This window comes from Oculina patagonica, chromosome 11, assembly GCF_052425735.1.
Source record: "Oculina patagonica isolate OP01 chromosome 11, crgOcupat, whole genome shotgun sequence".
Classification (NCBI taxonomy): Eukaryota; Metazoa; Cnidaria; class Anthozoa; order Scleractinia; family Oculinidae; genus Oculina; species Oculina patagonica.
In genome coordinates this window covers 8024187-8038900 of record NC_135768.1, presented here as the reverse complement: position 1 = coordinate 8038900, position 14714 = coordinate 8024187, and the positions used below count along the sequence as shown (strand labels likewise).

General features: G+C 38.7%; 2 protein-coding genes and 1 long non-coding RNA gene across 4 annotated transcripts in view; 2 read left to right on the top strand and 1 right to left on the bottom strand.

Moving 5' to 3' along the window:
- Positions 1 to 13537, top strand: part of LOC144631044 (uncharacterized) — a 32578-nt gene extending 19041 nt beyond the window's left edge. Inside the window, exon 3 of one of the 2 annotated variants that reach the window (XM_078489416.1) lies at positions 10156 to 13537. In XM_078489416.1, coding sequence (XP_078345542.1) covers positions 10156 to 13269 — 3114 coding nt within the window. In that variant the 3' untranslated portion in view covers positions 13270 to 13537. Of the gene's footprint in view, positions 1 to 9570 lie in introns of those variants that run through there. The other variant, XM_078489415.1, reaches the window with a different exon arrangement.
- Positions 1 to 14714, bottom strand: part of LOC144629610 (uncharacterized) — a 214315-nt gene that overhangs the window by 177474 nt on the left and 22127 nt on the right. The gene's annotated exons all lie outside the window — the stretch shown is intronic.
- On the top strand, positions 1634 to 4146 carry LOC144631075 (uncharacterized). Its single transcript, XR_013566670.1, has 3 exons — positions 1634 to 1709; positions 3822 to 3891; positions 4089 to 4146. It is a non-coding gene; the product is annotated as an uncharacterized LOC144631075 (long non-coding RNA).

The following is a 14714-nucleotide window of genomic DNA, read 5'->3' as shown; positions in this document are numbered from 1 at the left end:
TCCTTGATGTTATCTTCTGCAGATTTCCTGAGGGCGAAGTTGGAACAAGCCGGTAACGACGTGGCCCCAAACGAATGAACCTCCATGCGATACTCAAATGGTTCCTGACTCATCACTGTCCGGTAACCAAAGAAATCTAAACGCGTCATAATCGTCTGATGACACTCTCACCCGGGTGGAACATGGCTTCCACGTCTACTGCAAGTGCGACTCGTTCGTGACGAAATCTTTTCAACACACCCACGATACTGCTTGTTAGATCTGGACCTTTTAGGAGATGATCATTTAAAGACATCCCTCTTAACTTTGCCGCACAATCAAAGACCACTCTTGTCTTTCCGGGCTTCATAGGATGGAACACAGGGTGATGGGGTAAATACCACAACGGCTAATCCTCTACTACAAGCTCATTCTTTGGAAATGTTTTTGCGTGCCCCATGTCTACGAAGTCTCCGATGGTTCCTTCGTACCTTTAAAACAGTTCGGTATCTTTCAGGCATTTGTTTTTAAACGACATCAACCTTCGTTCCGCCAAAATCTGATTGTTTGGAAGGATAAGGAACTTGCTCCCTCCAGCGAAGAGCTTTTTGATAACGACCATCAACCATTTTGACTGAACTCTCCATCACTGCTAGAAATATTTTGTCTTCGGGGCCTAAGTAAGTGACAACTTTCTTTTTACTACTATATATATTCCCAGAACTAACGTTGAAGTGAATGTTTGTGAATCAGTAGAGAGAATTTAAAGTTCATCAAGATTGGGAGTGAAAGGATTAATAACGACTTAATCTGTATCATGGGATTAACGTGTTTGTATGAGCACAAACAAACTGTTATTGTGTAATTTGCAGCGCTTAATTCAGTTGATTTTATAACAAATTCACTCACTGACATCCTCAAGGATTGCACGAAGAATTGGAAAAATATATATTGACTTAAGAATTTGAAGAATCATTTCAATGTTATTTTACCACCATTACAAGTCTACCAAACCGTAACGGGAAAAACCCCAATTAAATGCTCGCTTAACAGCATTGTCTAATTCTGCTTTATCACTCAAAGAAATTCTTATTAAACTGCTTTGTTTTCAACTTTGTTTTCATGTTTCCTAGCAATTATTGGCCTTTGCATTTTAATCTTGACCGCAATCGTCCCCAGCATAAAAAACAAAACACTCTGTATGTTAACTAAGTTAATTTAAGTGATTTGTAATTCTCACTATTGACTCTACTTAATCAAGCAAATTTGCTTATCTTATGAAAATAAAATGTTGCTATCTTCATTATTACATTTTTTAAGCAGTTGGGATTACAATTTCTCCATACTTAAGTTATTTGCATTGGCGATGAAACTCCATTTTAAATCATTATCTATTGTTTGTTGCCGTAATGTATCGTCACCAAGCCGTGGTTCTGATGATTAGGGTTGCTTTGACGTGTCAGGCCATCCATCACGAGCTTCATCCCTGAAGCTGTTATTTTATTGTTATTTTTAGTGCCCCTAATGAAAGCCACGTGAAAACACAGGAACTAACCTCTTAACAGTTAACTGAGGTATGAAGCGCGCTCACGTCAGTGTATATTTGATTGCTTCTTAAGCTTTCAGTTTTATTTTCTTTAGACTTTCGAGGTTCATCCGTTCAGGTGCCTGGTGAATAAAAGGAAGGTGGAAGGATCAGTCGGTGTCGATTTGAGCAGAAACCCCAGAAGGTATAGAAACTCTATGTGTTTTATTTAACAAGGTGGCAATTCAAGTTCTATTTCAAATAAATAGTCGCTCGTCTAGTGTTCCTATTGAAGAAATTAGGCATGATTTTAGGATGCAAATCTGCTTCTGCCAAAGTGAAACGATTACGAAAGCAGAGTTTTAACGGTGACTACATATCTGCTTTCCATTCCGGCAAAGTTTCGTTTGGAGAAAGAATAGAAGGGCAAATCGACAAAACCAATCAACCATTTACAAAATCAGTCTGCTCAGGTATTTTGCGCTTTTGTTATTCTTAAAATCTTTCGTTTCGAAAAAAAGTGAGCATCTTATTTCTTGTTACCAAATCGATACATTGTCGAATAAAGAAAACATAATTGGTTAGCAGACAATGAATCGATGTAGCACTTATTCTCACAATAAGCTTAAAAATAAATATCTGTTACTTAGTAAAGAGAATTTATATCTGAAGTCTGGGTAAATATTTTGACTTGTACGGGAGTTTGATGTAAAGATTTAGTGTCCAAGGGGAAAGATAGGACAGTTTTGTTGGTCTCAGGTATTCCCTTCAAAAGAAGTTTCACTGCCATCAATTGTTGATTAACTGCAAACTAACTTTGCCTGACATTCAAATAAAAGAATAAGGCTTCAGCAACAACTGTTTTGTAATATCGTTTTAAAAGGGTTAATAAATGGAACGTTTGTATATGAGCAGGACTATTTTTTTTTAACCGAAAGTGTATAGTGTTGTTGAAAATATAAGCTTCAGTGTTTAATATATATCTTAGCTACCAAAAAGCCGTAGGAAGGGAAATCACCAAATTTTATGTCTGAATAATTGCAACTAACATTTGCTACTTCCAAACGTTTTTGTGTATTATTTACTGCTAAAGTTCTGTTGGCAACTTCCTATGTGGATGCCATATTTTGAGCCACATTTTCCCTGGCTAGAGGCTGTTTATCTACATATTTCCTTATGCAGAGAATGTTATGTTGATTGTAAGTACTGTAACTCTCACTGCGACAAAACAGCTAGCATCCAATGCAAGAATCGACTTCGCCAAAGTAAACTTTTACAAATCTGTTTTACCGCGACTGTCTGTTTTTCTAATATGTGCAGATTTTTATTTTTTTGGATAACTGAATGAAGAGCAAACTAGCCTGCAGGGTAGTCGGTATTGCATCGTTTCTTACGGTAGAGCGCGGAGAGTAACACTAGCGGTCACTTCGTGGTCCATGAAGAGAGCTGGTTCTCTTACGTGAGCTGGGATATTTTGCCTTGCTGGTAACACAAACACGTGGCCGTCTTCATCTTGAGGATCTCCAACAAACTTTTCTTCGCTACTTTGATTTTCGTAGTCATTTTCATCCAAATCACTTGCTCTATAGCTTCATCAGTTGTGAACGTCGGCGAAAAAATGGCGAGAAACTCGGTCGAAGCGAAGGATTTACTCCTGGTCAATTTAGTACTTCATGTAAGCCTACCTTGGAAGCGTAGCTCACTTGTTGGTACTTCACAACACAAATCATGATGTGTCTTCTCTGTTCGGGTCGTATACGACCCGATCCGGAGCCCAAGGGTTAAAACGTTGAAATAAATATATACGTCACAAAAAGGAAAGGGAATTGACATTTCAATCTCGGACACTATGAGGAGAGATACGGTATTTGGTCTTTATAATGCCTTAAAGAAAAACTTTACTGCTCTAGCTAGCTTCTTCATTTTTTGAATTAAAAGAACACTTTCTGGCTTTCGAACTGAAACTTTATGTAACAATTAATTGGGATCACAATTTCCCTTTACTTCAGTTGCATTGGCAAAACTGCACGTTAAATAGTTATCTATTGTTTGTTGCCGTAATATCTTGTCACTAAGCAGCGGTTTATGGTTAGGGTTGTTTGACGTGTTTGGTCATCCATCTATCACCAGCTTCATCTCTGAAGCTGTTATTTTAGTGTTATTTTTAGTACCCCTAACAAAAGTCATGCGATTACAGAGGAACTAACTGTCAAAAGTGAAGTGAAGTATGAAGCGTGCGTCATTGTACAGATATTTGCTTCTTTAGCACTTTTGTTTTCATTACCTTCTGACTTTCGAGATTTCACAATTCTGTTAGGTGCCTATCGTGGAAGAGGAAGGTAGAAGCAGCGATCAGTCGGTGTTGATTTGAGCAGAAACATCAGAAGGTACAGAAACTCTGTGTGATTTACTTAACAGCGTGGCAAAAGCTCAAGTTGTATTCAAATAAATAGTAGCTTGTCCGCTGTTCCCTTTGAGGTTATTAAGCATGACTTTGGAATGCGAATCTATTTCTTCCAAGTGAAACTTTAGAAAAAAACCTGTATTACTGGTGACTATATATTTCTGTTTTTCGTTCCTGTAGAGTTTCGTTTAAAGGGAGAAGAGAAGAACAAATCGGCAAAACCAATCAACCATTTACAACACCCAGAAACTGTTCAGGTATTTTGCACCTTTGTTGTTCTTGAAACCTTTCGTTTCCAAGAAAAGTGAACATCTAATTTCTTGATACCAAATCGATACACTGGAGCACCAGAAGGTACAGAAACTCTAACGATACTCTATGTTATTTACTTAACAATGTCGAAACTGAGCTCAAGTCGTATTTCAAATAAACAGTTCCCAATCTGGTGTTCCCTTTGAAGACTTAAAGCATGACTTTAAGATGCAAATTTACTCTTCATCCAAGTGAAAGAAAGGTGTATTAACAGTGACTATATATCTGTTTTTTATTCTTGCAGAGTTTCGTTTAGAATAAGAAGAGAAGAGCAATCAGCAAAACCAATCAACCATTACAACATCAGAGTCTGTTCAGGTATTTTGCATCTTTATTGATCTTTTAAGAAAATGTAAACATCGCTTTTCTTGTTACCAAATCGATACATTGATACATTAAAGGTATCTGCACCGGCAAAATTTCGCATTTTTTCCCCCTCTATTTTTTCTTATCATGTTAGTTAGCGCTTCTATTTGGCAGAAATATCGATTTTTGGACAAAATATAATAGAAATCTGCACACCTGAGGACTTCACAATCTTTATTTCCTTCAATCTGAGGACTGTATAACTTTACAATCTCGGCACAATATTGAACTATCGAGATAAACAATCTTTTCGAAACACTCGTGCTTTCTCTCACGTTCAACAATCAACATCTCGAACATTCTCAAGCACATGACTCATCTGTCAATTAACTTGAAACTATCTGAGCACGTGACCAGATAATTAATTCTACACTGTTCAAACGGGAAATGTTTGACGATCAAACACGATCAAACATTGTTTTGCGACCAAACATGATGCCGTTATACCGAGTGTTCAAATTGTATTAAACATGTTTGATCAACAGTAAGAATTGGCCGATTCTGGGTAAGCAGCTAGCAGTACGCGGTTTCTATGGATACGAGTCAAAGAAGCCCTCCAAAGGAACAAATGTTTTACGATGTTTGATCAACTGTTTGACGACGTTCAAAGTTTATCAAACACGATCAAACACGAACAAACAAGGTGTCCAAACGGGAAAATATTTGGTCACTAAACAACGTTTGATCGTGTTTGATCGCGAAGCATTTCCCAACGCAATGCAATTGGGTGGTTTTTTGGGTGGTTTTCTTGCATTTTGGAAAAAAAATTGAATCCAAGATAGCGGATCCAAGATGGCGGCTGTTTTGACATCATGATGTAATTGTCACGTGATATGACGTCACCACCCGACGTGACGTGTACCAAAAGAAAGATGTTCGGGCATACAATACATCCTATAAGTTTCACTGTGATTGCTTAAGCATTATTAAAAGCCCGGTCTGAATAGAGTTAAAACCGTGGCCTCCGATTGATTTCTACAACGCGCTTTATCGCGAGTAAATTTATAAGACAAAACCTACGTAATAAACCCATCGTAACGTGGTTGAAATAAATGCAAGTTGATTGGTTTACGTGATTTTTTAACTGTGTGATCCCATAAAAAATTAGAATTGAATAAGGCGACATTATTCATTTGTTTCAGGGGGGGGGGGAGAAAGTCGGCACTTTTCTTTGGAGATATAGCAGTGCCTGGAAACGGTGCGAGTCTATGTAAATCAAGCCGTTGCTAAGAAAGACGTCAAACCAAAGTTTTGTTTTCTCAGAAAGATTTAAATATCAATGACTGCGTGCGTGTGAAATGCAAATAGTGGCGGTGTTTGCGATGTCTCACGTCACTGATTTTTTTTTGGCGGCGTGGAATAACAAGCGAAAAAAAATTGTCACGGTTGAAATTTAACAACCAAAAAAATGGGAAATAATTTCAGAATCATTTTTACTTAGTATAACTCACAAGCTCTACTTTTGCCAGACTGGTCACCGTTGTCACTGTCTGTTGTTTTGATATCCGGCAAAAGGAGCAATCAAAATGCAAATAGCTATTGTGTTTTGTGCACGGCCAAGACCAAATTATGCAAACTAAACAATGAACTGTGTCAAGCTATTCACTACGCCCTTAGCAACCATTCGATAGCTGCTGCGCATTTTCGGTTAGCCGGCACCGCTATGTCCTCTTTTTGAGTCGCGTAACAAAGGAAGTTTCTTCCCCCCCCCCCCCTGGTTTGTTTTGTGCTTGCCAACAAAATCGGGTGACGGATATGAAATCGAACGGGGTATATTCGCTGACGCCCGTGGTTCGATTTTGTAACGTACAACGTGATGCGTTTTGTTAAATTAATAAATAATTAATTAACTAAATAAATAAATAAATTAATAAATAATAACGGTTAATTGTCGTTTGCCGCTCATACTTAAAAATGAGTTGATTTTAAATGACAAATCATGCAACGTTTCAAGTAATATCGAGTTCGAACATGTTTTTTCGGGCGTGTTCAATTCGATGCAACGAACGGTACATGTAAAGCTTAATTCTACTCACCGTTGGTCAGAACGTTGATGCTGAAGTTTTTCGTTGACGTTGTGCTTGTTCAAACAAATATTGATAAATCGAGCTGCTTGAATCGTTGGAATATTTCCGCTGCCGCCTTGTTTTCTTGACCTGTCCATAAAACCATTCATTTCAGACATCGCCGTGACTTTCTAGCAACGTGTCTCCTCAACTAGCAAACTTGCGAAGTTCATTCAGGCCAAAGGTGGGAACTTTGTTTCGAAGTTAAGTTCGCAATTTCCCAACTATTCTCACTGCATAATTAATTAGCTCATAGCAGAAGTTTTAATTATATGCTCGAATTCCTTCGTTTTGGCGCATGCTTGTTGCAGTGTTGATGCTTTGCGGTCTAAGGGTATAAATCCTGTCATTTCGCTTGAAACGTGGTCATTATAACGGTACTCCGGCACGACGGCCAACTTTCGCAAGCCACCCACCTCCCCTGGTGGCGGTTGACAGAATGTCACGTTTTATCCTCGTTGCATGCCTATTGCCTCAGCAGTCGCGAACTCTTCCCATAACCTAATCTTATGCGATGAGGTAATGAGTATGCAGTCAAGATTTTATACAAACTTCGCAACTCAGCGCGGTAAAGTTATGTGAAATCAACTGTTACGTTAATCACAATTCTCAAGAGATAAACAATAGCACTGGTAACAAAGTAGTTTCTTCCAGACAATGGCTGCGGTCACATCTAGACTGCTAACTATAGTTAGGACGGCGTTAACTATAGTTAGCTATTTCGGTAATGTGACCGCTTCTCTGTTCGCCCTAACTATAGTTAGAAAATTTACGCCTCGCTGATCCAAAACAATACACACTAACTATAGTTATACCCAAGCAAGGTTCATGGGTTAGTCTTAAGTTTACAAACGAAAAGCCAATCAGAATGCGACAATTCTTTTTGCACGTACGAGATGAACATAAATATGCAAAACAAAGCGTCAAGGGAAGGAAAACAAGAAAAACAACATGCCAAGAAATTACATATCATCAATGTTAGCAAAAATAAAGCTTGAATTCTTCGGTTTCTAGCATCCCTACTTCATTTTATTTTCTTCAACGCCGAAATGCCGTGCAAAAAATAGAAAACATAGAGGAACACCTGGACACAAATAAACAACAAGGGCTGTCATGAACTAATTTAAATACCAAATTATTCACAACCTAATCAGAACTAACTATAGTTAACTGCATTGGTGTGACCGCAAAGACGACAGAAAGCACTAACTATAGTTAGGTATGACGTCACGTAACTTGAGACTAACTATAGTTAAACTTCAGTTACGTCGTAGATGTGACCGCAGCCAATATACCTAATTGATGACAAGAGTGCATAAAACCATACCATAATATTTCAAACCAAAACGGCTGGAAAACAGACCTTTTCGCGCTGCACACACTTCTAGCTTATGAAAGGAAGAACCGCCCACCTGGTATGAATGCTCGTTGCCTACCTAAAATACAATTTCTCTTTGGCTTAAATAAAGCAATAAAAACCACAAATCTCGTACATAAATTTGCGTATTATAAATACTAAGTAAATTCTAAATGACAAGTTGCCCAATTTATTCTCTATTTTCCAATCGCCAATAATACACTTTGTTTGCCCCCCAAATTTTGCATAAACTATTGTTTTGGAAATATGCAGTACAAGTCCTCCCAAGAGAATTTGAAAACAATAGTTTATGCAAAATGTGGGGGGGGGGGGGGACAAACAAAGTGTATTATGGGATATTGGAAAATAGAGAATTGGTTCCGTGTAGAATTCGCTACACTGGCATATTAAAACTTTTATTTTTGTTCGTTATGGTTACAGGGCTTTGCGCCCCGAGATGGACTTTACATAGATGGTGGAGTGTCCCGAATTTATCAGGTTTTTAAGGTGCGTATAAGATTTGTCTAATCAAACGTTAATTGAGGATATCAAGGAATCTTGAACTCTTTAGTTGTAGAACCGTTGATTTATTTAAAATTTAAATTATGACTACACAAACTGCAAAATGCTAATTAGGTTCCGTCCACACTAAACCAACTAAATTTGAAAATCAGTGCATTTTTTTTCTCCGGTTTGACCAACCGTCCACACTAATGCGGATAAATTGTCCACCGAAAACATTCTTTTCGAAAACGCTCTACAAGGTGGATTATTTTGAAAACGCCGGCTTTGCGTTTTTTGACGGAAAACGTTTTAAAAACAAAACGTTTGGAAAATACTCTTTAAAGTGGGTGTTAGTAAACACATTGGAAAAAGTTTGAGCGAAAATCTTTTGTCAGTTCTTTATCGGTGGAATGAGGAGCGGAGGAGGAAGGGGGTTGGGGACTGTGGATGGTGAAAAAGTCACTAAACATTATTACAAATGTCACAGTGTTTGAAAGTCTACTGAAACGGTTGAAAGACCCACTTGAAGTAAATAATTTGCCATTACACCGCCTATGCCCGGCTTCCAACCCACGTTCAGCGTTCGACAGGTGTATTAGTTATTGGGTCATTTTTATGTCCCAAGTGCATTAAAATTGAAAGCAAGACAGTAATTTTTATGACACAAGTGCATTAAAATGAAAGAAAAGCAAGACGCGTAGTTTGGGCAGATGCCTGCGTAGGGGCTTTTTACACTTACAATAGTACTGCACCTGTAATTAAATGGATAACAAATGAAGGACCGGAGGATAAAGACTTTCGCTTATACCACGGAAGTCACAGCCACGCCTCTTTCAAGTGGTCGGGGTGTGGCATAACACTTTAACCTTTGTACGGGTAACACGTCACTTCCAAAAACCAAAACAAACTAAGTCAAACTTTCATCTGATTTTCTCCTTACGGTCATTGGGGCCTTTTTTATTCTGCGAGTATGATAGTTTTTACACACATTCTCTTGCACACATTTTGCTAATTACCTTTAAAGGCTCAATGTATTTTCCCTGCAGGACTTTTCACAATGGAGTACTCATTAGAACAGTTGAACTATTTTCGAATTTGTTACATTGCCTTTAACTTGGTACCCGAAGGTCTACGAAATATCTTCAGACAAGAATGGGATTTCCGGTACAAAACAACGCTTGGAGAATGGAAAGACACAACAAAGAACGGTTTAGACCTTTACAACAACGAATCTCGAAAAAGCCGTTCGAGGAACGCAAGATATCTCGCCACAATACAGAATGGAAACACGGAAGAGTGGGACTGTAGTTGTTTGTTCTTCGCAATTCTGTTCTCAGATAGCATTGGCACAACCCTCAGTGCAGCAATCAGGAAAGAAGTCGATGTTCTTCGTCAGATCCGAAGTGACATTGCTCATATCAGTGAGGCCGAACTTTCAGATGCTGAGTTCAAGAAATATGTTGAAAGAGTGTTGTCTGCGTTCAACTCTTTGAGTCTATCAAACAATGATATCGAGGCGGTTAAAAACCAGACGAGCTTTCTCAAAGCAGAAGTGAATAACTTAAAGTTTCAGGCTGCTAATCTCCTTTCAAAATTGACACAAGCACAATCTGATTTAGAAGTCGCACATGACGCCATACAGAGTAAAAAAGAACAAGTTGAATGTCTTACGCAAGATATTTTTTCCAAAGTTGAGTCTTTCTGTAATCTCACATTCAAGCCATGTCACGAAATCATCAGACGTTCAAATGACGTCACAAGGATTATGACAAAAATGCAAGAGCTTCACGATGGAAGTAATGGAGCAGTCAGTACTATTTATTTGTCAGGAAATCCTGGGTGTGGCAAAACTCAAATTGCTCGTCAAATTGGACAAGAGATATTTACGATAAGGTCAAGCGACAGCACAGGCCCAACATTTGTTGCCACCCTGAATGCAGAAACACTTGAAACGCTAGCAGACTCGTACATCGGTCTGGCTAAACAGTTAGGAATTACAGAATACACTTTAACTAACCTAACGACCTCGAAAGTAAACAGCCCCAAAGAAGTAGTCCAGCAACTCCAACATTCAATCTTGCCAAAGATTAAACATTTCTCAGAGTGGTTTATAATTGCTGATAACGTTGTCGACCTGTCTCTGATTCGCAACTATCTGCCTCAGGCTGCCAGTGAAGAATGGGGTCACGGTCAGGTGCTGATTACAACTCAAGACAGCAGTGCGATCCCTAAAAATGCTCCTCATACTTATCACGAGTCCCTAAGTGCAGGAATGCAGCCGAAAGACGCAGTTGTGCTATTGAAACGAGTTGCGCAAATTTCAAATGATGATCAAGTTCAAACTGTTGCTGAAGTTCTCGAGTATCAACCACTTGCCTTAGCAGCCGCTGCATTTTATGTACAAACTGTTGTGAATAAAGGTTCTCCAAATTATAGTTGGATAAACTACATGGAAGAATTTGGTCGTGGTGATCATGAAGCGACAGAAAAACCTCTTGCTGAAGGGAATCCGGCGAATTCGAATACAATGACTACTGCAATAACAATGGCAATAAATAGTGCTTTGGAAAGCGATGAAGTTGTTCGCCAGACATTATTCTTTCTTTCACTATGTGCTTCCGAATCTCTCCCAATTGAGGCAGCAATTAACTTTGTCAAAACTCGAACTTCGGGAGAGACAGAAGAGTTAATCAGAGCAAAGGTTTTAAAATCCCCTTTGATAACTTGCTCATACAGTGAAGATGGTATACCCGACTATTTAGGAGTGCATCACGTTATTCATAAAGCACTCAAGAACATTTTGACGCTGGATTTTGATTTCACAGAGAAAACTGAGTGTATGTCTGTGGCAATTCAGGTTTTTCACTCCCTTACTATGTCGGTGAGAAATCGCGTAAATGAAAGTGGCCTCATTTGCGTAATGCTACGTAGAATTACGGCCCATTGCAAAGCATTGCATGAAATTCTGTATCAAGATTTTGCGACAAAAGATGTTTTGGTGAAGAAGTTAACATCCTTTATCTCTACTGACAAGGTTGTTTCGTGGCTTTACTTAACTGCTTCTGTGTGCTGTGAACTCAGCAATTCTACAAATGCTTCTCTCTTTTCCGCAGCAGCCTGTGATTTTTTTCAGTACATGAGTAACACAAGAGAGGGTGACGTATTAAAAGCAAATATCTTGGCTGTGTACGGAACCGCACTATCGATGTCACGTCAGTATGAATTAGCAGTGTCATACCACGAGAAGGCACTGGTCATTAGTAAAGAGATTTACGGAGAGGAACATGCAGATGTAGCAGCAAGTTATAACAACTTGGGCGCTGTTTATCATGATCTGGGACAGTACAATAAAGCAAAAGAATACTACGACAAGGGACTTTTCGTCAGTAAAAAGATTTACGGCGAGAAACATGCAGTTGTAGCAGCAAGTTATAACAACTTGGGAAATGTTTATCGTGATTTTGCACAATACAATGAAGCAAAAGAAAACTACGACAAGGGACTGGTCATCAACAAAACGATAAATGGTGAGGAACATGCAGATGTAGCAGCAAGTTATAACAATTTGGGACTTGTTTATGTGAATCTCGGACAGTACAATGAAGCAAAAGAATACCACGAGAAGGGACTTGTCATCAGAAAAAAGATTTACGACGAGGAACACGCAGATGTAGCTACGAGCTATAACAACTTGGGTGCTGTTTATCGTCATCTCGAACAGTACAATGAAGCAAAAGAATACATCGAGAAGGGACTGGTCATCAGGAAGAAGATTTACTGCGAGGAACACGCAGATGTAGCAGCAAGTTATAACAACTTGGGAGCTTTTTATCATGACCTCACACAGTACAATGAAGCAAAAGAATACCACGAGAAGGCTCTGGTCATCAGGAAAAATATTTATGGTGAGGAACATGCAGATATAGCAAAGAGCTATAACAAGTTGGGAGATGTTTATCGCCATCTCGGACAGTACAATAAAGGAAAAGAATACCTCGAGAAGGGACTGGTAATCAGGAAAAAGATTTACGGCGAGAAACATGTAACTGTAGCAGCAAGCTATGGCAACTTGGGAAATGTTTATCATGATCTTGGACAGTACAGTGAAGCAAAACAACATCACGAGAGGGCGCTGGTCATAGAAAAAAAGATTTACGTCGAGGAACATGCCGAAGTAGCAGAAAGTTATATCAACTTGGGGAATGTTTGTTGTGACCTCGGACAGTACAATGAAGCAAAAGAATATCACGAGAAGGCACTGGCGATCAATAAAAAGATTTACGGCGAGGAACGTGCAGATGTAGCAGCAAGTTATATCAACTTGGGGAATGTTTATGTGAATCTCGGACAGTACAATGAAGCAAAAGAATATCACCAGAAGGCACTGGTCATCTTGAAAAAGATTTACGGCGAGGAACATGCTCATGTAGCAACAAGTTATAACAACTTGGGACTTGTTTATCGTGCTGTCGGATCCTACAATAAAGCAAAAGAATACCACAGCATGGCACTGGTCATCTTCAAAAAGATTTACGGCGAGGAACATGCTCATGTAGCAGCAAGTTATAACAACTTGGGAGTTGTTTATCGTTATCTCGGACAGTACAATGCAGCAAAAGAATATCACGAGATTGCACTTGCCATCAAGAAAAAGATTTTTGGTGAGGAACATCCTTTTGTAGCACAAAGTTGCCGCAACTTAGAAATTGTTGATAGACGGCGTAATCAATGCGGGACGGATTGTATTTTGTTATAAAATGTTTAAAACGCGAGCGTGAGGGGACGGAATGTGGCACCCACTTCCGGTCTCTAAAGGATGGCTGATATACATGTAAATGAGGTGATTTAACCTTGCGTCTTTGAGTATTCGTCTGACATTTCAAGTACTGTGGGTGCCAGAGTTGTTTTCTTTGCGAGTTGTTCACGGTTCACGCAATCATTCGCAAAGGTAAGAATTAAAATTCTGACTCCCATGGTAGATTGCACATTGCATTGTACATATCAGAAAAATATCCAAGAAATTGCTTTGTTAACTGTTTTTAGAAATTTGCCAAAGTATACTAGACGAGCGAGACTTTGGCTTATCATTTTCTTCGTTTATATTTAAATAATATTATTATAACCTCATTATTAAAACAATGTTACGATTTTTCTTGCATATTTTTTTCTGTCATTCAGTATGCATGGCGAAAAATTCCGAAAACAAGCCATCCCCACCGTAAAATACCAAAAATGATGATGATGATGATGATGATGATGATGATGACGATGTGTGAAAATAATAAGCCCTCGAAATAAGCCTTTACGTTTATAAGCCCCCAAATATAGCACTTGTTCGTTTTACTACCGAAGGCTGTCATGTCATTATGATAAGAGAATTTTACGCAGTATACCTCCCACATATACACCCAATATGGGAGAAGCAGTGGCCTAATGGTAAGCGTGCTGGACGCCGGATCGAGCGGTCCATATAATCTAACCCTGTCCGGGGTCCTTGTGTTGTGTTCTTTTGCAATAAATTTTACTCTCACATTGCGTCTCTCCACCCAGGTGTATCAACGGTACCCGGGGGGAGTAGAAATACTCCTACTCGCTTAATGCTATGGAAATCAGTATATGCTCCAGCGGGATGGGCCACTTGGCAGACCTTTTTATATACACTCAAAAAAATTTGTAACACAAATTTCCTTCCGAAAATAAGCTCTCGCCTTGTAATTCCCCCACTCCCTGATAGGGAACTTGTGTAATTATGCACCTAATTGGAAAGAATTTGTCCTTAAAAAAAGTTTAAACCACAAAACGATACGACCTCTTAATTCGGAATTGTAGAATACTGAATTAGTGTGTACATAAAAGTCTTAATCATTTCCTTGTGGCATCAAAGATCACAGGTCATTGTTGATTTGAAAAAAACACTTTTAAAAATACATTTACAAGGTCACTAAGAACACAGTTGTCGATTTTCTTAGAAATCCCTTTTTCGTATCTCTTTTAATTGTTTTGCACTTTTATCTGTCAACTTTCCCTCATTCAGGCGTATGTGTTGTAGGTCAAATTGGTTTTCAGGCTAAATCTGTTTCCAACCTACTTTAATCTGTTTCAACCAGAAGATAGCACTTTTTTAATCACTTAAATCAATTTGAATTTATTTATTGGGATTTCTTTTTAATGAATTCAAATATTGTTGTTCTATGTCATTGC